Source organism: Pteropus alecto, unplaced genomic scaffold, assembly GCF_000325575.1.
Source record: "Pteropus alecto unplaced genomic scaffold, ASM32557v1 scaffold44, whole genome shotgun sequence".
Taxonomy (NCBI): Eukaryota; Metazoa; Chordata; class Mammalia; order Chiroptera; family Pteropodidae; genus Pteropus; species Pteropus alecto.
The window spans coordinates 7,464,426-7,491,593 of record NW_006436812.1 but is presented as its reverse complement, the minus strand read 5'-3'; the positions used below and the strand labels follow the sequence as shown (position 1 = coordinate 7,491,593).

At 45.8% G+C, this 27,168-nt stretch overlaps 1 protein-coding gene and 1 non-coding gene across 2 annotated transcripts in view; both read left to right on the top strand.

Annotated features, from left to right (window-relative positions):
• Positions 1-27,168, top strand: part of GTF3C1 (general transcription factor IIIC subunit 1) — a 69,137-nt gene that overhangs the window by 7,745 nt on the left and 34,224 nt on the right. Inside the window, exons 5-12 of the mRNA XM_015590951.2 lie at positions 2,097-2,193; positions 6,181-6,304; positions 19,133-19,300; positions 20,833-20,948; positions 22,061-22,373; positions 22,921-23,135; positions 25,735-25,871; positions 26,969-27,122. Coding sequence (XP_015446437.1) covers positions 2,097-2,193; positions 6,181-6,304; positions 19,133-19,300; positions 20,833-20,948; positions 22,061-22,373; positions 22,921-23,135; positions 25,735-25,871; positions 26,969-27,122 — 1,324 coding nt within the window. The remainder of the gene's footprint in view (positions 1-2,096; positions 2,194-6,180; positions 6,305-19,132; positions 19,301-20,832; positions 20,949-22,060; positions 22,374-22,920; positions 23,136-25,734; positions 25,872-26,968; positions 27,123-27,168) is intronic.
• LOC112481692 lies at positions 5,721-5,839 on the top strand. Its single transcript, XR_003046996.1, has one exon. It is a non-coding gene; the product is annotated as a 5S ribosomal RNA (ribosomal RNA).

Sequence of the window (27,168 nt, the reverse complement as noted above, 5' to 3'; positions counted from 1 at the left end):
GTGGACAGGTAAGTGTGTGTGACCAAAACACTGTTAAGTCTATGCTGCAGCCTTGTCTATTATGCTGTTAAAAATCGAAGGCCAAATCAGAACACGAGTATAGCTTTTTTTAAAAAAGATATTTACTATTTCTGATGGTGAAAATAAGTCGTGCTCATTTAGAAAACCTGGAAATTAAACAGAAAACAAGGAGAAAAAAATGCCTTAACCTCACAGCCCAGCATTAGGGACTGTTAATATTTTGATGAAAATTTTGGAGAGTATAAAAATAAAAATGAATAAGTCAAATTTGATTTGCTATGATGACAGAGTGGAGGTTGCATTGTATCCATTTAAAATTAGCATGTTCTTAACTATCATAATCAACTCATGTATGAGATGGTGAGGTTCTATTAAATGATAACTATGCACGATGTTGCTATTTAGCTGTGTATCATAGACAGTACATCAAGCTGATAAAATTTGCATAGTCCCTTCTGAGAACCAGAGTCTCTAGGAGTGAGTTTCTGACTCTTTAATTGTCCCTGTTGGGGTGACTAATTACCTGGCATAGAAATGGGGGAAAGAAATGTTCCACCACCCTGCAGAGAGGCCTCAGCCTGCACTCCACCACCCCATGCCCTCCTTCGTGGGAGGGGCAGAGCGCAGGCTGAGGAAGGCTTGAGCTGGTACAGGGCCTAGGATAGTGACCCTTGGGTGAATCAGCTGTGAGCCCCAATGCCTGGCCACCAGTGGTCTCCACTGGAGGTGGGCAGTATCGAGGGAGAGTTAGGAGACAGTGGGCAGGCCCTTTTGCTGGATCACAGGGCATAACTTTGATTCTCCCTTCCCAAATGACAGAGGCCTTGCCCTTTACCCAGTGGCCAGGCACACCCTCGGACAGGGAGGTGGAGTGAACACTCAGGACTAAGAATAAGTTTTAAAGTTTACAGTGCCAACTGCATAGCACAGGGATTAGCCCAAAGAAAGTGCTTGATATATGTGTGTAGACTTACTATTGACTAAAGATTTCCAGGAGTGAAAATGTCACTCTGAATTTGTCTTCAAACCTGTTTTGGTAATTATACATTAGAATCATGCTTTGGTGATTTGCATGTTAATTATTTAGTCATACTGTCCATTGGTTAAATACTTTTATCACTAAACTCATAATCAGTGTGTCACCTGTAATCCACAAAGAACATGCGGTAGCAGCTGTGGGTAGAAGAGAAAACAATGGACTAAGTCAAGGTCTGACTTGGGCAAGGTCACTTGGCCTCTGAACCACTGTTTGCTCTTCTGTAAAATGGCCGTGACACAGTACTTGGTTCTAGTTTCTATGTAGTAAATATTTGCCTTCATTTGTTCTTTCATTCGTTGAGAGGCAGTAAAAATGGGGAATTGGATGCAGTCTCTGGATCCTCTTGACCCTAGTCTGTGGGCAGTTAAAGCCAAGCTCTCCTCCCCCTACTGCAAAGGCTCCTCCCTGCACCCCTCCCCCAGCCTCTCCCAGGCACACACACTGGGGGGCCCTTGTCTCTTGAATAGTAGCTTCCTTTGGTGGCCTTTAGCTTGGAAGCATTTATTGTGACATTCACTTCATAATAAAAAGCAACCGAAGGAGGGCTCCATCATGCCCAGTGAAGTCTGGGATAGAAACCAGGGCTTCAGAATCAGAGAGGTATCGCGATCTAGGGCAGAGAGCACTGGATTTGAAGAAAAAGACCTAGGTTCACATCGCGGGGGTGAATTTTAGAAAAGCTTCTTAACTGCTTTACAAAATAACCCCCTTCCTCACCAAGTGATTGATAAGGAAATATATATAATGTGCCTCCTAAACTTTAAGGTATTATCAAAATATAAGGCATTTTAAAGAATCATTTCAGTAAAGTTTTAGCCATAGAGTATAGTCTGTATACTGCCACTAGTTAAGTGCTCTTGGCCGTGTGACCAAACCAGTCAGAGCCCCAGCCTCTCCAGCTGTAAAGTTCAGGAATGGATCTCTGAGACCCAAGTCCAAAGTTCTACAGTTTGCTGTATTGTCATTTTAATCTTGCCTTGGAAAAATAGGTTTAGCAATAGGTTTGAAAAATTCAACCGTTTTGTGTTTTTCACAGGAGAAGCAAATATGACATCCTCATGGAGAAGCTTTCGGCGATGCTGAGCACACGGAGTAACCAGATAGAGACACTAGGAAAGCTGCGGGAAGAACTGGTGAGCTGTCTGGGAGCTTCCCATGTGCGGGGCCGAACTGACCTGCACCACAACCCAAGATCGCCGTCTAGTGTAGATTGAATGAATAGCAGTTGAAAGCCCTGTTATGCTTGGCTGTTCCTAACCAGGAAACAAGAGCAGTTTTCCTTTGTTTTACAGAACGAAAAATTGCCCAGTCCTTAATTTACATCCTTCTTGCTCTAGACGGCTCCCATTTTCCCCTGGGGTTTGCTCTATAAACATTCGTATGAAGTGCTAACTCTGGGCATTTAGGTTTACTTCCGTAATCAAGATTTTAATTTTGTTCCTAGTGGTTTTATGTTGAAATAACAGTGACTCTACTGATCAGGAGGTGAGAGGACATAGGGAGAAAAGCTATTACTGACCTGCTTCGTCTGTGGGCCCAAGAATAGAGGCAGCAATGAAGCGAGAATGAGAGGAAGAAGGCATGGAGGTGATGCAGCCTCCGGTCTGATTTGAACAACCTTCAGTGGCAGTTAGGGGGAAAGCCAACTTAGAAATGGGAGAAAAGCAAAATTGCCTTGCAGGTTAAACAGAACTTAAAATTTAAAGTCAAAATTTTAGGGTAACAGTAATTAGTCCCCAAAGGAACATGGTGTAGAGTCTGATTGTAGACACCAGGATGATCCTTGGACTGCGTTGGCGAAGCTCTAGTCTCTGATTTCATTGTTCTGGGTGGAAGCAGTCTCTCCCCAATTGCTAGATACAATGGCATGTCCAAGTCTCTTTAAAGTAGAGGTTACAAACCGAGGCTTGTTGCTCAGATTTGGCCTGTACATCGTTAAAAATAAATTTGACCTAGCATTTTTTAAAAACTGAGATTTCACATAAAAAATCTGTTTCTGGCTCCCCTTGAAATAGCAGAAGCTCTGGCAAGTGTGGGCCTTCAGTCTCTTGTGACAACAGTTTTAGATGGAGCTAGCTATGCACTGGCCAGCTCCCCTGAGACTCTCTGCTTCTGTCACCCCCAGACACTGAGGCAGAGAGTAGGTGCCATTTGTCATTACATGTGCACTGCTGTTTATGGTAGTAAAGAAATATTTCTCTATCTGAGTCTCTATCAAAGGTAAAAAATAAAAAGTCGACTGTTAAGTCCTCTTCTTGAGAGGCCCTAATAGAAATGAAGAAAATTGCTTAATGAACGAATATCTGCCCACTTTGTTCTTTAGATTTCTTGTCCAGCCCATGTGGACATTGGAGACTGAAACCCTCTGCCTTACTGAGTCACTTGAGGGGAGAGGCTGGGCATGTCCGGTCTCAAGTCAGCACTGTGGACAATCTAAACAACAAGATTCAACTGTTACAGGGGATATTATTTCATTTATTCATTCAACAGAAACTTTAGTGAGTATTTACTTTGAGTCAGAACTGTGTTCCACACTGAGATGACAAAAAGGAATGAGGATAACAGGTCTTGCGCTGTCGTGGAGCAGCCTGACTGGAGGGGCAGAGATGAACACACAAGCCAGAGCGCTACTTAGAAAGATGTGTCTGAGCTCCGTGAAAAGAGAGATGTACTTTCTCCAGAGATCTGAGAGAAGCTTTGTAGAGAAAGTTGCAGCTGAGCTGGGCTTTGAAAATTAAGTGTTGCCAAAGGAGACAGAGGAGAAGTGGCATTTCCAGTGAAGGAGGATGGCTTGAGCAAAAGTGTGTCATTGCGTGAGGCTGTGAGACTCGTTAGAGGTTGGCAGTCATCCAGTGAGCAGTGTACTTGGGCAAGAGTAGTAAGAGATGTGGCTAGAAAGGAGAGTTGGGGCCAGATAAGAAAGGTCTTGAGTGCCAGGCAGAGGAGGTTGGTCTTTAACTTTTAGCCCGATAAAGCGCTGGTGGTAGTTTAGAAGTAGAGAAGTTGCCAAAAGGACATGAACTGGCAGACTGACAGGAGATGGGAAGTGTGGCAACGAGGTGGACGCTCTTGCCTCGGGCTTGGTGGGTGACTGGCTGGAAATGTTTGAGAGACATTTTGGAGGTGACACTAGCAGGACTTGGTGAGTGACCAAAGCCAGGATGTAGAGCCAGTCTCACCTGCTTGCCCCCCGCAGAAGCAGACTGGAGCTTGAGGGCGGGGACCATGTCTAGTCCCTGCTGACCCCCTCTGCGAGGAGAGTGCCTCGCCCAGCGTGAAAGCTCAGTAAATATTTGTGAATGAATTTATGCATGAAATGGAGAGTATAGAAAGAAGTTTGGGTGAGGAGGAGACACACAGCAAATTTGATTTCAGGACTTATTGAGTATGAGGATCTTCTGAAACATTCACCTGGCAGGATTTAGTGAGTACTTAGCCTGTAGATGAGGTCAATGCCATGTAGATGCTAACTTTAGTGTGGGGGGAGGTCTCCCATTGCTTCTTTCTCTTTTTGCTGGCAGATTGTGTGAGCCCTTGCTGGCAGCCCCCCAGAAGGCAGGGCTACATCATCCTCCCTCGCTTAGTATGGGCTGGGTCTCAGGACCATATGCTGAGGGCTGGAGTTTGATGAACGAGTTTCCGAAGGGCCTTTCCATGATGCCAGGAGCACAACTAGATTAACGATAGATGCCAGTTCCAAGCCAGTGAGTTTGAATGAGCCATATGTGAGTCATCTGTATTTCTTTGATAGCCATATGTTCTGCTGCCCAACAGCTAGAGAGCTGGCTGGTCTGAGGGTTGATCACATATACGTGGTGGCAGCGGCCCACAGACATTTACTCCCTCTCTCTCCCCAGAGTGTAAGAGGAGACCTGTAAGACTCCACTAACAACTCTTAGTCGTCAGGCCTCCTGTCATTCAGCCCGTAACTTACAACAGTAGTAACTTGTCTTACTGTTCAAGGGGTTACAAATCCAATGCCAGCAGTGGCAGGGAGGGCAGCGTAAATGAGTAAAACCGTTCAGGTGAAGAAGTGGAGAAGTATGGATTGATATCAATGTAGACTCAAGAAATATTTAATTATCCTTTTAACTTCCATAAGAGAAAAGCAACAGAAAAACGGTGAAAGATGGGAACTGACTTTCAGCCGTTGTGTAAGGGCCTCATGGGAACGTGAAGGCCGTGGCACTTCGGGGACCCGTGTGCCAGTCTGGAGGGAGCAGCTGTCCTGGGCTCCCCCTGACTGCTGCCCTGAGGAACCAAAGTCTTGGGATTTGTTGCCAGATCTTGTTTTTCAAGAGAAGTCAGAATCTGGATTTTTATATGAAATTTCTCACTTTTCAATGTTGGCAAGTAAATTACTTTAAAAAATATATAAAGAGAGAGATGAAAAAGCATGGCCAGTTCTGGAGGCTGCTTGTTGGCAACTCCCTCAGTTCAGATGCACTTATGGTAATTTGGGTTGTACCACTTTGCAGAAATATGAGTGACAAGGTGGATGATGAAACTACACAGATTGACTAAAACTTTTTTAAACGTTTTTAATATTTTTCTATTTGTTCCACTGTCCGTAGGAGGGTGTGTGTGTGTGTGTGTGTGTGTGTGTGTGTGTGTGTGTGTTAATAATTAATATACTTACTTGGTTGAAAAATCAGAACAGATCTACGGCCATGCCACCCTGAACACGCCCGATCTCGTCTGATCTCGGAAGCTAAGCAGGGTCTGGCCTGGTTAGTACTTGGATGGGAGACCACCTTGGAATACCAGGTGCTGTAGGCGTTAAAAAAAAAAAATCAAAACAGTATGAAAAGGTATGCAGCGAAAAGTCTCCTGTTTCTACTTCCCTCTTTCTCATTCTCACTCCTTTGTATCCTTCCAGGATCTCTTTAGGAAAGTCTCTTTTCTCCTCTTGTAATCAAAAGGTAGAATTATTAATTCTGGACCTTGTTTTGTTCCCTTGACACGGTAGCTTAGCAGTCTTTCCTCATTAATACCGCCAGTATGTCCTCATTCAAAATAACCAGTTAGCTTAGGTCTGGAACTGGTATTCGTTTACATGACTCTTTAGTAGTTTCAGACACCTTGCTTGTACCTAAGAGCTTTAACTTTTGTTTTGGCAGGGACTGTGCGAAAGGACGTTTAAGCGTCTGTACCAGTACATGCTGAATGCCGGCCTGGCCAAGGTGGTGTCTCTTCCCTTACAAGAAATCCACCCTGAATGTGGACCTTGTAAGACAAAGAAAGGTAAAGACGGTCTTGGTCTCTCTTTCCTGGGCTGCATGGCCGGCTTTCATTCCTCCTGCCTAAGCTCCAGCTTATCTCATCACCTCTGGCTGCTGTGGGATGATTTCACATATTTTTTCAGCCCTTTATTCCTCTGTGCCTAACTTGGGATCTTCTATAAAAGAGTGCTCAGGAAATGATTGTCCAATGAAAGCAATTCTTACTTCTGGCAAACATCTTTATGTAGCTGTCCCTCTAACGTCACAAATTCATGGTGTCCAAAGAACAAGTTCATCTTGTCCTTCTTACACTAACTCGCTAAAGTACATAGTCTGTGTTGCATGATCCTATCATCTAGCCCCACTAGGCAGGAGATAGTATCACCATTTTACACATAAGACAATTAAAGTTCAGAGATGCTGAATAACCTATGTAAGGTTGAGCAGTCCATAAGCAGCAGAGGTAGGATTTGAACCTTCTAAAAAAGTTAAACTAAGGACAGTGGCCATACAACTTTAAAAACTTTCCTTAGTCCTTTATTTTTCTCCATTCCTGATTTTCGTATCATGCTGTTTACCCCTCCTGATTAAGCAACATCATTGAAAAAGCTGAAGGTCAGAGCTTTCAGTAAAAGATGATAGGCTCTTCCCAAATTCTACTCTAGTAATGATAAGGGATATAAAAGGAGCAAACCTGCAAGGACAAAGATAAGAGGCCAGGATGTGACAGCAGAGAGAGTTGTCAACAACATTTTGGTACCCAAAGACAGACAGACAAATGGTAACTGAGTGGATTGGGAAAGCTAAATGCCTATGAAGGGCAATAGCCTAGAACTGATACCTCTAAAACCCAAAATCAACTGAAAATATGAAGATTCCACATACCTTTGAAAGCACAGGTGTGGATGGGGCTGGAGACAGGAGAATCAGTCAGTAGACTTTGTGGAAAGCCATTCCACCCCCCCGCCCCGGGTCCCCTCCCCTTCTGTGCACATCCAGGGCAGAATCCCTTCCCTCAGAGACACAGGTCTGGACTTATCCCAAGAGAAGATGCACCAGAGGGATTCTAGACTCACAGACATGAGACCCAGCTGGGGACAGTGTACTGTGCTGAAAACGGGGCTTAGGTGACAGTCTCTCTACACTAAAAGATGAGAGTCTCCTCACTGCCATTCCCGGTTTGGCTCTTAGAACACTGACAGCCAGACTTACAGTCCCCTAGGCCAGAGGCCGGAGGCTTCTTTTCTGCAGAAACTAACCAGTCCAAGAGAAAAGTCCTCTAGATACTGAACTTTAGAGGTTCTCCATCAAAAGAGCTGGCCCCTGCCTACTCACCCTTCATGGAAGCTCACTCGATTCTTCCTCCTCCCAAAACACCTAAAACACAGGGCTTTGGGGCAGCATTTTAATGCTTTATCCAACATCTGAGGAAATCTCTAGTATGGATATAAGAGAAATAAGCAGACTTAGGAAATAGAAATATAGTGAGGAGCAGAAGAAAACGTTTAAAAATCCTTGGAGAGAGAAGAAAAGAGATTATATCCATGAAACAACAATAAGAGACTATAAGGAAGGGACATGGCGGAAAATAAAAAAGAGCCCTTAGAAGTAAAAGAAATATGACTATTGCAATAAAAGATTTAGTAGAAGGGAAGATAGTGAGATAAAGTTGGGAAAATCTCCCAGAAAAAACAAAAACTCAAACAAGATGGAAAATGGGAAAGCTAAGTTGAAACTAAGAGGCTGAGCCTGGAAAGTTCAGCATTCACTCAACGGGGGCTCCAGAGAGGGAGGGAGGGAATGTGTCCTGGGGACTAGAGCGGAGGAGAGGATGAGAAATGACACCAGGCGTTTTCCCAGATCTGAAGGACTAAGGCTCCAGATCAAAAGACCTATCAGGTACCTAGCATAATGAACATAAAGAACCCTGCACCAAGATCCGGCATCCTGAGACTTCAGACATCTGGGGATAAAGAGCTTCCAAGGAGCAGACATCCGACTGCCCAGTAGTAACTGATGCTGGAAGACCTTGGAACAAGGCCATCAACATTCTAAAGGAAATAGACTTTCAATGTGCGCTGAATGGGGACAGACGCAACACTTAGCTCCGCCTGCAGAAGGAAGGTGTTCATACTCGTTGAGTGACTCTGAAATTCCAGTGTGAGGGAACTCTGTCTCTTTCCTGTTTCCTGACTTAGTGGGCTCACTGCCCACCCTGTCTAGCCCTGTGCCTGAGGAAAGTCTAGTGGAGGAGATGGGAACACACACATGTTACCACACAGCAAGTATCTAAACAAAAAGGTGCATCTTGGAGGAAGAGAAGCCCCTCTAGAGCAGACCTCATCTTCGAGTCCTTTCAATGATGACAAGTGTGTGACTGGTTGAATGACTGGAATTCCTCAGGGGAAAGAGCGGGTGGAATCATCCTTTAAGTAGACAGGAATCTAAGAAGTACTGCTGGACCCTGTGGCAAGGAAGAAAAGGTTCCAGGAACCAAGAAGTGTGCTGGAGACTTAACTGTTGGAGGATTTGGAAGTGAGCTTATCTGAAGGTTTAAAATAGTCCTGACCTGTGGATCTGTTGTAAGAAAGGCATTAAAAATAAATAGACGAGTAATTTTATTTTTAAAGTGAAGAGAAACTAAGAAGGAAATATCCTTGAAGAACCTCTCTTGTTGGGCAAGCAGCTCTGGAGCAAAGCTGCTTCTAGGCTTGCAGTCCCTAGAAATTCAAACCAACCCCTTGAAAGTAAAGACACCTGGATGGACTGTAATGTAAGACAGCCCTGGGCTAGATTTCTTGCTCTGTCACTCCCTATTGGGGTGACCTTCAGCAAGTGTTAACCTCTCTGTGCCTCAGTTTTCTCTTCGGGATTATCTGGGGATAATAATACAACATTCCAGAGTGTTGTGGGCTTCCAGGTGACAGCATATACAGAACAGAGGCCATAAGCTGGTGGCCCATAGGCCACATCCAGCAGTGCATTTTGTTTGGCTCACAGTTTGTTTTAATTGAATTAATTTCTGGCATTTAAAAATCACCTAAAAAGTTAGCCTTTAAACTTCTCTATAAAAATAAAACTAGACAACATCGAACTGCATTTCTTTAACAGCAGTTAGCAAAGGCAGAGAGGTGCTGCCCCCTTTCCGTGGGGCCCGCCTTCCACATTCTCCAGAGGCACCTGCTTCCTGCTGTGGCATCCACAGCCAGCTCCATGCTGGTATGTTATCCACCTGACCTTGAAGGTATGATCATGCTCATAGGGCCTGTCACTCAGTGAGTGGTCCCAGTTATCTTGAGGCCTAGTGCTGGGAAGATGAGCCCTCTGAGGAGGGTCAGTACCCTAGAACACTGCCTAAGTATTGAAGAGAGTGGTGACTTCAGCTCCTTACTCAAGATAAAGAGGGCAGGCACCCCATATAATGAAAACAGAATTTTTAGATTGTCACATACATGCACAGTGATCCCATCTTAACTGTGCAAAGAGGCTCATCTCATCCCCATGGTAGTTAGTCTTGTCTCCCACCACTCTGCTGCTCAGTCTCATGGTCAACCTTCCCCTCACATCCCATGTCACACTATCTCAGTTATTTGTGTGACTATTTCCAGTTATTGTGTGAGTTCCTTGAGGGTAGTGGCCATACCTCTCACATGCTTTCCATCCTTAATGCCTATGCGGTGTCTGCTTGGAACAGAGTAGGTGCTAAATAAATGTTAAGCAAATTTAATTTAATTAGATGCCACTTTAGTTGCTTTTCTTGTATAGGAGACAAGGGATAAATGCAGTGTTAGTCTTTTTTTGCCTTGAGCTTTGTCATCCAAAATTAACATAAAATCTTCCCTCTAAGGCATTATGGAGTAGATAAGGCTTAAATAATAAATAAAGATGATGTATTACTTCATGTAAATTTACAGGTGTGCCTGGATATCTATGAGTTGTTTCTAAAAGCCCATAAAGAGCTTGGATTTAGGCATATTTCAAATGCCTTACAGAAAGCTGCAGTGATCTATTTTATAAGAAGCAAAAAAACCTTGGTAATGAAAACAGTCAACTTGATCTGATCTCTTGCAAATTTAGATTCATTTCTTCAAGTGTTTAATAGTCATTCTGTGTTTATTAAATTGTGCTGAGGACGGGGGAAGAGAGAGAGAAGTTAAAAATGATCACAATTGGAAGCAGTTGACAGAAGTCATACTCCTTGCGTCTAATGCCTGAGATGGTCATTTGAGCAGATATTCCAAGTTCAGTGACAAGGCAATGAGCATTGAAGAGGATGGGGTGGGAGTCCTAGCATCTGTATCTGCCTGTTTATGATGTGGATTCTTCCCACAGATATTACACCATAACTCTTAAGAAATAAAACACAAGTTCAGCAAAATTTGCAGAAAACAAGATGAATATACAAAAATCAGTTGTATTTCTATACAATTTTAAATGAACAATCCAAAAATGAAATTAAGAAAATAGCATCAAAAGCAATAAAATACTTAAGAATAAATTTAACAAAAGAAGTACAAAATGCATACTCTGAAAACTATAAAACATTGTTGACAGAAATTTAAGATCTGGGTAAATGGGAAAACGTCCCCTGTTCGTGGATTAGAAGACAACATCGTACCACACAGTGCTCCCCAAACTGATCTTCAGATTGAGTAGTTCCTGTCAGAGTCCCAGCCGACTTTGTAGAAATTAACAACCTAATTCTCAAATTCATATGGAGTTGCAAGGGACCCAGAAAGCTAAAACAATCCCGAAAAAGAAGAAACTAGGAGGACCCACATTTCCAAATTTCAAAACTTATATAAAGTGATAGTAATTAAGATAGCATACTACTGACACAAGGGTAGACAGAGATCAATGGAATGGAATTGCAAGTCCAGAAATAAACCCACACGTCTGTGGTCAACTGATTTTTTTTTTTTAATTAAATTTATTGGAGTGACATTGGTTAATAAAATTATATAGGTTTCAAGTATACGATTCAATAATACGTCATTCATATATTGCATTGCGTGTTCACCACTCAAAGCTAAATTTCTTTGTATCACCATATATTTGACCCCCTTTATCCTATCTACCTTCCCCCCGCTTTCTCTCTGGTAACCACTGAACTGTTTGTTGTCCGTGTCCTTGAGTCCCTGTTTGTTTGTTGTGTTCATTTGTTGCTCTCAGTTTTATATCCCACATAAGTGAAGTCATGTGGTTCTCAACTAATTTCACTTAGCATGATAATCTCAAGATCCATTCATGGTGTTGCAAATGACAGTATTTCATAATTTCTTATGGCTGAGTAATAGTCCATTGTATATATATACCACATCTTCTTTACCCAGTCATCTATCAAAGGGCATTTCGGTTGATTCCATGTCTTGGCCACCATGAATAATGCTGCAGTGAACATCGGGGGCATATATCTTTATGGATAAATGTTTTCAAATATTGCGGGTAGAGACCCAGAAAAGGGATTGCTGGGTCATGTGGTAATTCTGTTCTTAATCTTTTCGAGACACCTCCATACTGTTTTCTATAGTTGCTGCACCAATTTACATTCCCACCAGCAGTGCCCAAGGGTTTCCTCTTCCCCACAGCCTCTCCAACACTTGTTATTACTTGTCCTATTGATGATAGACATTCTAACAGGTACGAGGTAGTATCTCATTGTGGTTTGATTTGCATTTTCCCTAAGAGCTAGTGAAGTTGAGCATCTTTTCATATGTCTGTTGGCCATTTGTATTTCTTGGGAGAAGTGTCTGTTCAGATCCTCTGCCCATTTTTTAATTGGATTGTTTTGTTGTTGTTGTTGTTGTGTGAGTTCTCTATATATTTAGACCCTGTCGGAAGCGTCGTTTGCAAATACCTTTCTCCATTCATGTCGTTAACTAATTTTTGACAAGGGTGCCAAGACCATTTGATAGAGAAAGAAGCCAATCACAACAGGCCATTACTATATGATTCCATTTATAGGAAAATGCAGAATAGGGAATCTAGAAGATTAGTGAGTGTTTAGGGCTGGATGGGGGCACAGAGAGGTGACAGCTAAAGGGTTTAAGATGATGAAGATGTTCTAAAATTGACTAGTGGCAGGTGCACATACCTGTGAACATACTGAATAATCATTGACTCATACTTAAGTGGGCAAATTGTGTGGTATGTGAATTATATCTCAATAAAACTGTTAAAAAAAAAAACAAAACCAAGCAACATACAATGGGATACAGCAAACTAAATTAAAGGTCATTTAAAGGACAAAAGGGGACATGTTAAAAATTATAGTACGATTAAAGTGTACAAGCTAAGAAAGAAGGATGAGCCATATTAAGAAAGATTAATATGCAATAACATGAATACAAATGTTTAAAAGAGCTTTAAAAAGAATGAAGATTAGAAACACAAAAGGGTAAAGGGTGAGCAGAGAAGAAAAAGATTGTCGGAAAAGTTTAAAGCCTAGAAAATGGTGATGAGGGAACACAGTTTAAAATAGCATGATTTCTTTAAGTTAAAAGTGAGAAAATTGATTTAAGGACCTTGACTAAAAAATTGATGAATAATTACAATCATTAATAATTAAGATAAACGATATAATAATAAGATAAAAAACCACCACTTCCCCATATGAGCCTATCCTCTGTGCCTTTGCTGATGCCTTCCAACTTTGTCTGGAATACCTATCCTCTTCTGCCAGATAATTCTTACATATCCTTTAATATCCTCCCCGCCAAATGTTAGCTCCTCTCTGCCTTCCCTTGCTAGTCCCATCTTGCCTGTTTCTCATTTACCAACTCTGTATGCTGGCAGTAGGGCCCTGAGCGTGCTGTAGCTTCTCATTGGTCACCCAGCTGGATGGCATGCTGAGCACTTGCACGCATTCACCATTTAGTCCTTACCCCCAGGTTGGTCTAGATTTGTTGTTACAATTATCCCTGTTTTGTGGATGAGGAGCCTGAGGCTCAGAGTATAGCAGCTTATCCAGGGTAGAGCCAGAACTCCATCCCAGGCTTGTGTGAGGCCCAAGCATACCGTCTTCCTGCGTTGCTTGGTCTCTCTCTCAGCAGGGGAAGGGATGCCGTCCTATTCATCTTACCTGTTCTGGGCCCAATGCAGGATAGATGCTGTGAAATCGTGTCAAAGGCCCCAAGCTATCTGACGTTTTCAGCCTGGGTGACTAGGTATGGCTCTTATTCTCAAGAGTTGTGTTTTCCAAGGTTGGAGTAGTGATAGTAGCAAGGATGAAAGCCCTACTTACTGAGCACTCCTGTGCCTGGCATGACACTAGTCCTGTCCCCATTTTATAGCCGAGCACCCTGAGGTACAGAGAGGTCATTTCACTTGTCCACAGTTATACAGCTGCTGAGTGGCAGAGGCAGGTCCACCCTAGATGGACTGACTCCAGAGCCTATACTTTTAACCTCTGGGCATGGGCTCCAGCACCCTCTTCCGTCATTCTGGTAGCCACCCTTAACTCAGTGTTTCCAGCCCCTGGCCATCCTCTCTGCAGTTACCTAAGGCTGAGTTACCTCCTCAGAGTATCCCATGGGCTTGCTTATTGTTCGAGTCCCAGACTGTCTTAATGACTCCCCAGCACTGACCAGCCTGGCTCACATCCAGGGGGGGTGTGTGTGTGTATTGGTGGGGATTGGGGGGAGAGTAACACTCTGAATTTATATAACATCTACCTGGCTCACCAGTAGGACTTCCCCCTGGCTTGTGGCTCTTTAAGAAGAAATCTGTCCTGGTGCTTGTTTGTTCTCATCTTGTTTTTGTTCTTTCCTGGGATGATCACAGTTGTGAGTACCATTCTGCCAGGAGCTCGGTGAGAGTTTTCATTGGGAATTTGAGAAACAGAGGCTGTTGGTTCCACTTCATAGCTACTCTGGGTTTTCCTTTACAATGATACTTTCTGGTAGAAATTTGAAATTCTAACCTAGCCAGGTGGCCTAGTGTGGAAGAAAAGCCACTTGCTAGGTCTAAGACATTGGTCAAATCACTGGACCCCTCTGAGCTTCGACTTCCTTTCTCTTACAAATGGCAATAGTAACTTGCAGAGTCCACACATGATTAAGTAAAATAGCCCCTAAAAGCACCTGACACGGTGCCTGGCTACTACTAGGTGCTCAGTCAAGATTCACCCTTCCCTTCTTTTCTGGGTCTTCAAAATGTCTAAATTAAGCCATTATTTCTTCATGCTAACGTCAGCCTGTCCTGGATCTTGGACACAAAAGAGCTGCATGATCCCTTTGTGTTGGACTGCTGATATCAGCACACCACATTTTTAGATAACCTGAAATCCCATGTGCTTGAAAGCTTATGCAGTGGTTCTTTCTCCTGCCTTTTGTTCCTGGAAAGAAAGCCCTGCACCCTGGTGTCAGCGGTTGCCATTAGCAGGCCAGCAGTTCCTCCAGGGAATTGCTGGTAGCTGAGGTGGCAGCTCAGATGGACTGTTAGGCTGTGTTCCCCTGCCTGGCTGTGCTGCCTGGAGTCTTCCTCTCACCGCCTTAGCTGCTTTGTGGTCTGGAACAGGCTCCTTAAAAAGGGCAAGTATGAGCTGAAGGGACTTTACTGGTAAACATTTAAATTCTGAGGCTGGTAAGACTCTAGAACTGTGGGAAATATATAAAGGGCCAGTGAAACTAATCCCAAGTTGTCGCCTGGAACCTGAAGCACAGGCTGCACTTCGTTCCTGTACCTGCCTTCTCTCAGGCAGTTTCCCCCTTGAGGCTGGATGTCGTGGCAGCCCTAGTTTGCAGGCAGGATGGTTGAGGCTGAAAGAAGGCAACAAGCTTGCCCAGTTCACACACCAGCTCTGGCAGGAGAGTGTAGATTCTTAACCGCTGTGCACACTTCCTCGCTAACAACATTTTGCAAAGTAAGGGCGCATACGACATGGCACGGGGAAGGGAAACGTTTCTGTGGTCGGTATGCTGAGAAGGACTGGAGCAGACATAGCTCAGGTGAGTGGCCGGGGTTTCCCACAGAAGAATGTCGGCACAGTTGGGATTTGCAGCAGAGCGGTCAGCCGCGTGTGTAGGATGGGCGGGGCTGCAGACCCCATGGCCCGAAACCTTACCAGCAGCCGAGGGTGCGCAAGGCCACCCTCCACTCATGGTGCGCTGGAGACTTGCCTCCCTTGGGTCGCAAGCTCCTTGTCAGTCCTGGGGCTCACAGTGCCCAGTGTGATTGCTGTGAGCCACTTGGTCCTTGAGCATCACCCTCACCTCCCCTGGCCAACAGCCTGCCTGTCCAGGGGCCCTCCTGAATCCCATGCTCAGGACCGGAGCAGGGGCAAGTTCCCACCTATCTCCAGGAGCCAGGCCACCATGACCTTAGGCCAGCTATGGGGCTTTCCTACGTGGCAAGAAGAGACCAACTGTCTTTAATTCATCTAATGTTTGTCATCCTCTACACTGTGCCAGGTGCTGGCGATACCATTAAAGATAACTGCTGTGTTGGTTGGGAGCTTCACACAGCTTGAGCTTAAATCCTAGCTCTGCCATTTCATAGTTCCGTCACTTTGAGCAAGTCGCTTAACCTCTTTGGGCCTCAGCTTCCATATCTGTACCATGGGGCTTACAGAGACCTGCTAGCCTCGGATTGAGATTTGTTGGGTTCATTCAGGTAATGCCCCTGGCACAATGCCTGGCCCACAGCAAGTGCACGGTGTTCAGGTCGAGTGATCGCTATGTGCTAGCCTCTGTGCAGACATTATCTGGGGTCACCCTAACACTAAGCTGTGAGATAGAGAACACTGTCATATCATTTTACCAAGTAGGAAATAGCTATATTAAATCATTTCCCGAAAGTTACAGAAATGGGAGATTGTAGAGCCGAGATCGATGTGCATCTGCCTGCCCCGGAGCCTGTTTATCCCCACACTCCTCTGACCATCCATCCATCTGTCAGCAGAGGAGGCAGCTGTGCCATTTGGAGAAGGCTGATGGAGTAGGTGTCCATGCTCTAGGAGCAGAGAAGAGGGAACAGTTGCCACCTTGATGCTATGCAAAGCAGAGGCTTCAAGACCGAGAAGCGTTTTTTTGTTGTTGCCCTTCGAGTCCATGAGTATATAGTAACATTTCTCCTCTTCTACTTGTGTTTATTTGGAGAGCTGCTCTGTGTATCTTTTCTTGGCTAATGAGCCCCTCAAGGAAGTTAAAAAGGAGTGGAAGAAAGAACATTGGGTGGTTGCTGAGAACATGCCGGTCTGTTCCGCCAAGTGATGCGTTGTGCTGCCACTGACACAGAAGCCAGTGTCCCTGGCCCCAGGTCGCCACTGCTCTCAGTCACATGGACATCTTTCCATCCGGGGCCGTATGTCATCAAAGGTTTAGGGCCTGGGCTCCAAAGCAGACTTTCCGGTAAATCCTCACTTTCTAAAAGGTGGGAGTTTGAGCAAATTTCAACAGGATGGTAGCACTTACCCACTAAAACTGGTGAGGACTACTTGTGTGTCGCACATGGAGACCTGAGATCAGTGTCTGTGATGTGGCCTCCATTCAAAAACTGGTAGTTTTATTATTAGGAGCAGTCGGTTGTTCTGTGAGCACCTTTTAAGGGTGAGATGAGGGGTTGGAGATTAGAAGGGGCTCGATTAGAGGACGGAGGGGAAGACCCTGTGGGGGTTGGCTTGGTGGTCAATGTTCTGCCTGCATGCTGGGTGAGCGAGGGATCAGGTGCCTCTGACCCAAGGGAGGACCTGACCCAGTCACCCGAGCCTTGAAATAGTTTTCATCCATACAGATGGGCCCAAGAGTCCCCTCTTCCTTATGTCTCCACTCCTGGTTACTTTGGGCTCCCATCCTGGGAGTGACAAGTTGAGGGAAGTCAGGCACCTGGAACCAAGGGCAAAGCCATGGAAAGCAAGAGAACTGAGAGAGCATGGCAGGTGCAAAGGGAGCCAAGGCCTGAGGCCTGGACTGTGACACGGGCTTCACGTTTCCACTGTTGAAAAGTCATGAGCGGGGGGCTTTTCTGTCCCGTTGAGGAGTAAAGGGGAGTCAGTCCCAAGCTGGTGCCTCAGGACTGTCAAGGCTGCCATGTTCCTGCCTGTTGCCTCATGACTGACAAGGCTGCCCATGTTCCTGCGTACCGTTTGCCCCAGATTGGCGCTCCTGCAGGGTTCTGGCGGGTCAGCCTCAGCAGACCTTATTCTGAGGGTAACGTTCTGTTGAGTTCGGGGCCCTGAGATGCTTTCTTATTTGTAAACTTCACCTGTAAGCCAGCCAAGTACTCTGTCTCCACGAGACTCCCCTGCCTTAGGGTGGTTGGACCTGACCTGGCTCAGACAGCAGTCTGCAAAGCTCTGGTGTGGGCGTTTCGCACCCCACAGGAAGGCCCTTTGTGGCCACAGCTCCAGCACAGGAGGTGCTGGGTTGCAGAGACCGGCTTTATGGCCACCATCCCTTGTGATGGTTCCAAGGATTCTGTACCTCCATGTGCTGTCGAAAGCTGCTGGAGAAACCGTCCGTTTATGTTCAGTAACAATTACCACAAACTTAATGACTTAAAACAACACGGATTATTATTTTACAGTTATGGAGGTCAGTAGTCTAAAATGGGTCTCACTGGGCTAAAATTAAGCTGTCAACAGGGCTGTGTTTCTTTTGGATGCTCTAGGAGAGAATCCATTCCTTGGCCTTTTCCAGTTTCTAGAAGCCACCTGCAGCCCGTGGCTCAGGGTTCCTTTCTCCCTCTCCAAACCCAGCAGCATTACATCTCCCAATCTGTCACTCTGCCTCCCTCTTCCCAAGGGCTTTCTGATATTACTCTGGGCGCATTGGATGATCCAGGAAAATCTCAAAACCTCTGACCACCACCATAACAAAAGCTTTAACGTAATCACACCTGCAAGTCCTTTTTGCCACAGAAGGTAACGTATTCATAGGTTCCAGGAATTAGGGCATAGACATCTTCGAGGGACATTATTCTTACTCTACACTGTCACAAATCATAGGACATCTTAGTGCATAACCCTTTCTCCCATGTTGGAGACCTGTAGCCCTGCCCAAGTCACTTTACCTCTGTCACTTGCAAGCTGTTGGATGCAAGTTAATTGACCTCTCTGTACCTCAGTTTCTACATCTGTAAAGTGCCTTCTAAGGTTGTCAGGATCCAATGAATTAGCACGTGTAAAGTGTCAAGATGTTTCAGTTTTTCCTTGTACCTTTCTCTCATTCTAGCCATAGGCACACACTGTCATTTTTCCTACACTGTGCTTTTGGAGGTTGAATATAGGTGCAGTGTGATTGAAGGCAGGCGCCAGCCCACAGTGTGTAGTGGCTTATCCGGGTATTGCCACTCAGTCTTCCATCACTGCTTATTATTCATAAAAGCTAGTGCTATACAGAATGCTGCGTTATAGTGGCAGCTTCACCTCTTTGGAGCTATTTTCTTGGACTAAATTCTCCCACTTGGAATCACTGGGTTAAGGCCTCCCAAAATGGCCAGGAAGGGTTGTAGAACTCATTCACACCTGGATATGGAGAAAGATGGTTTTCATTCTTTCAGCAATACTGCTTGTGTGCCTCCTGTGTGCTGGGCACTGTTCCGGGGGCTGGGGAGGTGATGTGAAAAGACAGGCATGGAGCTTGTCTCAAGCAGCAGGCTGCTGTTTGTCTAATCAGACTAACATGGCACCTTATTATTCCTTTGCATTTCTTTGTTCACTAATTATATTAAAAACAAAAGGCATTTTATGGAGTAAATTTTCAGGTCTTGAACCCGAAAACATGCAGTTTTAAATGTTCCAAACTCGATGCTGTGTATGACCTTCCTCTGAGCCTCTGTCTCTGCTGAAGTCCCCTCCCCCTACACAACGCCATTTTACTCATTGCTGGAAAACATGTGTTTGCGTTTCTAGGGACTGACGTCATGGTGCGCTGCCTCAGGCTGCTGAAGGAATTCAAACGGAAGGTCGAAGACGACCATGACCAGGATGACGACGACGACGAGGAGGTCATCTCCAAGGCAGTGCCTCCGGTGGACATCGTGTACGAGCGGGACATGCTCACACAGACCTACGAACTCAGTAGGTCCTGTCCTCACATCCGTTTCCGTGTGGTTCCCGAGCATTTGAGTCAAGGGCTCTGCTCTTGAGAATGTAACACAGAGGGAAGCACCCCAGTTCCCTTGAAAATCTTAGGCTTTTGGATCAGATCTGAGTTTGAATCCCTGCTCTGCCACTTGTTAGCGCTATGACTTCAACAAGGTCTCCAAGCGTCATCTGCAAAATGGAGATAAAATCAACCCTGGCACGTAATGAGGACTAGGATTAAAATATTTGGTGTAGTGCCTGGCATGTAGATAGCACTATAGCAATTAGCTATTAATATTATTACTCAGAGATTTGAGAGCCACGTACTGTCTTCTAAAATTAGTCTGGAGTCGCTGCAGGCTGGGAATTCTAGTGATGAAAGGCTCACCCTTTATCGAGATCTCTAAAATCTATGAAAGACAGCAGCGACCTAGTGCCAAAGGTGGTGTGGCCAAAGGTCCCTGTGAGGAGGAGGACGGAGCAGGTGAGGCGGCAGCAGGAGATCTGATTCAGCCAGCAGGTACAGAGACACTGGCAAATCAGCGCAGCTTGTTTAGACAGCCATTTGGCAGTTTTTATTACCTCTTACCACCACTCAGAATAGGTTCCTCAGAACCCCGTTTGGGAAAAGCTGCCCTTACCCATTTTACCCCACCAGTAACATATCACTAGTTCATTATGAGAACACATCCCAGTCTCCTCTTTTCATTCTGATGTTTATTTTCTACACGTACAATACGGCAGAACCTCCTTTATCCAGATTGGTTTTACCTGGCAGCTGCAAGTGTGTGATGGACCAGGAAATAAAGGGGAAAATATTTCTGAACAGTCAAAGGTCTTTGGTGTATATTACTGGAGGGATTTGCTGCCACCCTGCCCCACTCCTAGCAGGTTCCTTCCTAGAGTCCCCGGTCCCCAGTAGACCCGTAAGCTTAAAAGGGCTTTTTCTTAGAGAGAGATACAATAACAGCACTGAGCAATGACTATGTAGCAGGGCAGGAGCCAACAACTAGACAATCATCTGCTGGTCATTTGGATAGGACCAAATAGCGTGATTTCTTTTCATAGTCCCTGCTGACCGATGACTATTATAGGGCACTACAGTAATCAGTGTCCACGATGCCTCTGAATCTACTGAGAAAGACAGGGAAAATTTTAAAGTTCTTAATTAAAAATTATCTTAATGCTTTTTAAAAGAGTTAATTTCATTTATCTGAAAAAGTTCATTCATGTGCAGAAGTGAACTCCCTGCTACTGGGTAAAAAAATTGTTATTGGAACTTAGTAGATCAGCAGTTGATCGCTTGACTTACTGTTTTAACATGGAAGAGTCAGATAGCGAGTCCTTAAAATTGGCTGTGAGCAGTATTGTCTAGAGATTCTTGGAGGGAGAGAGGAGGCATTTATTTTTTTCTGTTGATTGGTTTCACTGCATTGAAATGTCTGCTTTAAAAAGGTGGATGGAATTGGCTTGTGCAGAATGACTCCTTTGCAGAGGTTGGGGTTCAAGTATATTGTTTCACACAGTTGAACGCAGAGGCACGAAAGGAATTTCCCAAGCTGAAATCCGAGTGGCCATGAATGTGGGAAAACTGGAAGCAAGAATGCTGTGTCGTCTCCTTCAAAGATTCAAAGTTGTCAAGGTAACACCAAGTGTCCTCTGCACAATTCAGTATCTTTGGATGTGCACACAGTGGAATTATGGAGGAATGTCTCAGCACCTCAGGAAATGAGGCAGGCCTGCCATCTCTGTCAAGGAGCAAATGGCTGCCCTGGGGGCTGAAAACAGCCATGGGCATGTCCTATTTCCCCCTCACTGTGGTTTCTGTTGGTTTTTACTTTTTAAAAGATGAATGAGTAGTCAGCATTGAAAAGTCAGCAGATGTGGCAGCACAGGAAGCGCCCTCCTGTGTGGGGAGCCAGCTGAAGCTGGCTGGCATCCAGACACCCCTTTGGACAAAGCAGGTGCTCTCCAGGGCTCCACAAGCCCCGCCTCTCTTTTATGTTACTTGTCTGGCTCCTGGGGACATCGAGCTGGCTAATTATACATGTCTGGCATTCCCCTTTCAGAACTCAGATCTGCTGTCTCAGCCCTTTAAGCTTCACTCTCTCCTTGCCAACTTTTTGGCCATTTTGCTGGAAGAGAGTATTATAGTCAAGCTAATAATTGTGGGGCACTTGGCACTTCCATGGCATGTGGTTGGTATATAAAAAAAAAATGTTACTCTTTCTGCCATTAAGGGCCCTGGGAGAGCCCCTCTTCCCTGTCTTAGAAGATAGAATGAACGTGGATGGGGGGGCGGGGGGAGATGATCTCATCATCAGTCCCCAAGGCAGTGGCTGAATGTTGTCACCAGTCTGTGACAACAGTTCTGAACTGTCGAATTTTGCATAACAAACACTGCCTACTAACCATTTCTTTTAGGCCTAGTCCTGAGCCAGGCATTGGGGACATGCAGAAGACCAAGTTAGGGCCTCATCCTCAACGCGCAGACACGCATTGGGGACTGCGATTCAGAACACTATCCTCCACAGGCCTGTAGAAGCAGGGCCTGAGGGGTGACGAGGCAGGAAGCCATATGAGGGAGCATCGATGGGGCCTGACCTGGGGCCCAGCGGTGAGATGGAGGGGATGCAGGGGAACTCAGGAACAATAAGGAAATAGACACCGACGCCACAGACCCGTGGGTCACGGGAATGCCTGTGTGTCACAGCATCCCCTTTTGAGTGTGATTAAACTCATCTCACCCCCCAGGGATTCATGGAAGACGAAGGGCGGCAGCGGACTACCAAGTACATCTCCTGCGTGTTCGCCGAGGAGAGCGACCTGAGCCGGCAGTATGAAAGGGAGAAAGCCCGGAGCGAGCTGCTGACCACAGTGAGCTTGGCCTCGGTGCCGGAGGAGTCACTCCTGCCCGAAGGAGAGGACACTTTCCTCTCCGAGTCGGACAGTGAGGAGGAGGGCAGCAGCAGCGGCAGCAGGAGGAGAGGCAAAGGATCACAGGCGGACGTGAGATCCTCCAGCGTCGGTCTCGGCACCCAGCCTCATCACTCCACCCCCACCAAGGGTACTGGGCTCTCTCGGGGCAGGGGCAGGGGTGCGCCCTCAGTCTGAGCTATGCTAATCTTTCCTTGCTCCGGGTGTCTTCAGAAAACAGGCTGTTAGGTCCAGCAGACACATGAGGATATCCTCGGTGCTGTCCTAATTCGGGACCTGTTGGTGTCATATGCATCACATCATCATAAGTTTAGAGGATACGGTCATGTGATCTATCTCTTTTCTGCTTGCTGTTCTTACTATTCAAGGGATGGAATTTGATAAATGTTCCTTCCCTCCAACAACTTGAGAACCTCTTAAGTGTTCAGTTTAGTTTTAGAAGACTTATTTTTAAACATACGAATGTGGTGCTGATGACAGATTTGCAAATCTGATATCCAGCTAAGAATGGGGCGCCGTGCTGCTTGCTTGGTCCACTCCCCTCATCTTTAAACTGACCAAATGGACTCCTTCGGCCTGTGTGGGTCAGTCTGGTCCGGCTGCTGAGTGTAAATCCTTCTCATGCCCGCCTTGATGTGGCCGCAGTTCACTCCTTCTACTCCTGCCCTCCACCACAGGTGGCTGGAAGGTGAACTTACACCCGTTGAAGAAGCAGCCATCTTCCTCCCCAGGAGCTGCCGAGGAGAAAGCCTGCTGGAGCTCTGTCCCTGGGGACGGCCTCCTGGACACCAGCAGCTCCTCAGACCCCAGCGTGCCCTTTGGCTCCAGCTGCTTGGAGAGTAACAGTGGCGACATAGCTGTGATTGAAGAGGTCAGGCTTGAAAACCCAAAGGTGAGAGCTCACAGTGGGAGCCTGTGGCGGGCGGACATCAGCCTCATCAGTTCTGTGCTTAAGAATCACAACAGCAACAACAGAATCAAAAGCACCAGATGCCAAGTGCCTGCTCCATGCCAGGCCATAGACTGGTGCTCTGTGGGAAGTAAGGAATTGCTCATTTACATACCACTTGCATGCAGCTTTGCCCTACCGGAAATCACCTGCACTATTATTTATAGAGTTTTTAATTTCCAACAACTTACTCTTTTTACTTAAACTTATTTTGCAGGGAAGATTTGTAGGACCAGTTTAGATCAGTGGATCTCACTTTGGGTCCATTTTGCCCCCTCGGGGACATTTGGCAATGTCTGGAGACATTTTTAATTGTCGTGACTGGGAGTAAATGGTCCTACTGGCATCTAGTAGGGAGAGGCCAGGGATGCTGATAAACATCCTAGAGTGTGCAGGATAGCCCCCCACAGAGAATTATCCAGCCCAAAGTGTTGACAGTGCCAGGGCCGAGAACCCCTGCTTTAGATGAAAGGCCAGTGTCATCACATAAAAAGAAGGTAAACCATAAAGTGGAAGTAATGAAAATAAAACTATATTAGTACATTCTGGCCAGATACTATTGTATGTCAGAAGGTTAAAGATTCAGTTGAATCAAACCAATACTTTTTCATTGGTGTAATTAGACAAATTAAAAGACAGTTGACGCAGGAACCCCTTTCTCATTATATGATTCGGTTCACTGTCCTTTGTCACCTTACGTGCCTCAGATACTGCTGGAGATGCCTCCTGCACTTTAGAAACACAGGGTCAGAGGAGGAGACACTCAGAACAGGACAGACCTGTGATCAAGATGCTGTCACTGGTGTTTCGTTCAGGCTTCACAGCAGCTCTGTAAGACAAGTGTCAGCTCTGGTCCAGGAGGCGGGGAGTGTTGGCCCTAGGGATTGAGTGACGTGCCTGCTCAGTTCACAACACAGGAAGAACCCACGTGTGCGGAGCTCCCACCCCGTCCTTGCTTCTCCCTTTCCACATGGAGGCCTGTGCTTCCGTATTCTCCCTATAGCAGAAGTGATGGGGAGTGGGGTGGAGAAGGTTTTCTGTGGCTTTTTCTAGAAACTTTTGGCCCTTTCCTATTGGTTGGATGCCATAACTCCTCGTTATCAAGACATGATTGATATTGTCTCTAACTGAAGAACCTGGTCTGCCAGGCAGATCCCACCTGCTTTCTCTACTCACCCACCTCTGCACCTTCTAATCAGGTCCCCGTGCTTCCCTCCAGGTCCTGGAACTCCTGTTGCTTGCTTCCCAAGCAACAGGAGCTCAGCCCTTTCATTTCTTCTTAAAAATCTGTCCCCAAAGTAATGGCAGGACCTTTTGCATACCTGCTAAGAGGAGAGCCATGAACTATACTATCTGCAGGTCCCTTGGCAAGACATGTTTTTGCTTTGCTCTCCAGCAGCCCCATGAAAGTGGCCACATTTACTCCTGTGCATCTCCTCCAAATGTTTACTTTGAAATGCAAGCGAGAGCAAAGGTCTTTCTGCCCCTCTTGGGCCCCTTCTTGAATCTTTGAATATTTCACACCTCAAGCTCTTCTGGCTGCATGAAAGAACTGGGTCTCCTGGGAACGCCAACAGAAGACAAGGGAATGACCTGTTGTGACACTGAAAATGAGTAGCCTCCTTGAGTCAGTTCTCATTCTCCTGAAAGCTCCATTCCATGAGAGAAGTGTGGCCAGCAAAACAGGCCCCGGGCTGCCATGGGGTGCTGATTTATGCCAAGTGGTTTGCAAGGAACATGTTAGAGTTGGAATTTCCTTTCTGGTCAAGGGCGCACTTTTCGTCTGTACTATTTTTGATCTGAGAGCTGATGGAACAAGTTCATTTAAGCTCCTAGAACACAGAAAGGAGCCATGGAGACTGGTGGGCATTTTGGCAGGGACAAGAGGAGAACACTGATCTTTCTCTTCCCTTTGTCTTTCCCTCACTGCTCATCCTCATGTACCCAGGGCAGCCTGTTCTGAACCCAGAAGCCTGCCTCTGCGTCTGCCTTTTGTTCTCAGAGAGGCTTCCCATGGCTTTCTGGATTTGGAGTCGGAAGCCCATGAGGCAGAGCCTGTCCTGGCACATGGTTACTTCCCCTCACTGAGCCCTGGTTTCCTCTTCCGTAAAATGGGAACTGTAATAATAAGGTGCTTGAGAGTTTTCGATGAAAAAGCCTAATAGAATGACTGGCAGGGAGTCATCCTCAGCATGTCAGCTTCTTCCCTTCTGTTGCAGAACCAAAAAATAATAATAATAATCGAATGACTGCTTTCTCCTGCTTCAGGAGGTGCTGTAGTACATGCCCCTAATTTCTGTTCTGAAACCAGCTGATCTTCATAAATTTCCAGGATCCTCTGCTGACAGATGTCTTTGCCATTTCAAAGCATTGAAATAGTGGGGTACTAGAATCCTGTTGGGGAAACAGTCTTCCTGACTTCCTCCTTAAAGCTTGTGCACAGAAATTCCACAAAGAGGGAAAGTGCGCCTGCAGGAGTGGTGCTTGGCCCCCGAAGTGTACTGAGCTCGTTGTATTCTTGTGCTTTTGGTCCCTGTTCTAGGAGAGTAGCAGTTCCCAGAAGACTGGGAAGCACGGCCCGGGCCAAGACAAACCCCATGAAACTTACCGACTGCTGAAACGCAGGAATCTGATCATAGAAGCTGTCACCAACCTCCGCTTAATCGAGAGCTTATTCACGTAAGGGGTAGTCCGTCTCTCTTGCACTAATAACAAATCTCATGCCGATTAGTCATCACAGGCACAGAAATGACCAAGAGGCGTTTGAGTCTCTTTTCCCCTATATAGATTCTCATAGTATCCCTTTGTGGTAGAAAGGATTTACTTTGTTCTCGTGATCTGACAAGTGTAGACATTGAAGAATATCAAGACACTCGACAGGGAGAGGTGATTGAACGAGAACTAGGAGTCCTGGGGAAAGTACATGTGCCTTTCTCCTTCCTTGGAAATTTAGTGGTAGTGAAGGGGTCAGAAGAAACTTAGGCAGGTAATAGCATCGGCTAAAATCTTACGTGAAAGCAAAAACAAAAGAGACACAAGAGAACTTCTGCGTCTGGGGCGCCCCTGTTCATACAGAGGCTCTGCACTCTGGCTTGGCCCTTCTGCCGTTACCACTAAGCCCTGGGCAACGTTTTCATGGTTTCCAAGGCACCCAGTGTGAAAACCACTCGACTGGAAGGAGCATTACCTTGAGTCAAGGACGCGACTTCTCTAACTAGGTGATGGGGAGGCCATCTGCAGATACTGCTGCCGAGGGCCCCTCTTCTCTGCAGGGAGGGGTTTGGCTGTGTGTTCCTAATGTCCCTTCTGGCCCTGCCATTCTGATCGGTGATCTAGAAATCACCATAGTGACTCAGTAAGATCTAGAGAGTAAGACATATGAGGAGAGGAATCAAAAAGAGCTCCTGAATTGAGGATGTCGACGGTGGTAACCTGGAACATTTCTCACTGGGTGTTAAAGTAACTTGGAGACTTAGTAAAGACAGATTTCCATCGTGGTGCTTAGTTTCCTGGCCGTTATTGTCACAAGTCATGTGATCTCTCTTTAGTTCCTAGTGGAAAGCTCAGAATGTGAACCTGTTGTAAACGGTGGGTGGTCTTTAGCTAACTATCTCAAAGAGATGATCTTACTTCCTCAAGAAGTCAACCTTTGAAGGGTGAAACCCCCTTGAATTCCTCTCTCGTTTCTGCTGGTAGGCATGTCTCAGTTGCGTCGGGTGAGAAAGGCCTCCATGCTGAGACCAGAGATACTAACTGCTTGTTCTGTGATGCCCCAGGATTCAGAAAATGATCATGGATCAGGAGAAGCAAGAAGGCGTGTCTACCAAGTGCTGTAAGAAGTCCATTGTCCGCCTGGTGCGGAACCTGTCTGAGGAAGGGCTCCTAAGGCTGTATCGGACGACGGTTATTCAAGATGGCATCAAGAAGAAGGTAACCACAGGCTCTCTGATGCCCACAGAGGCAGCTGGGTGCTGCT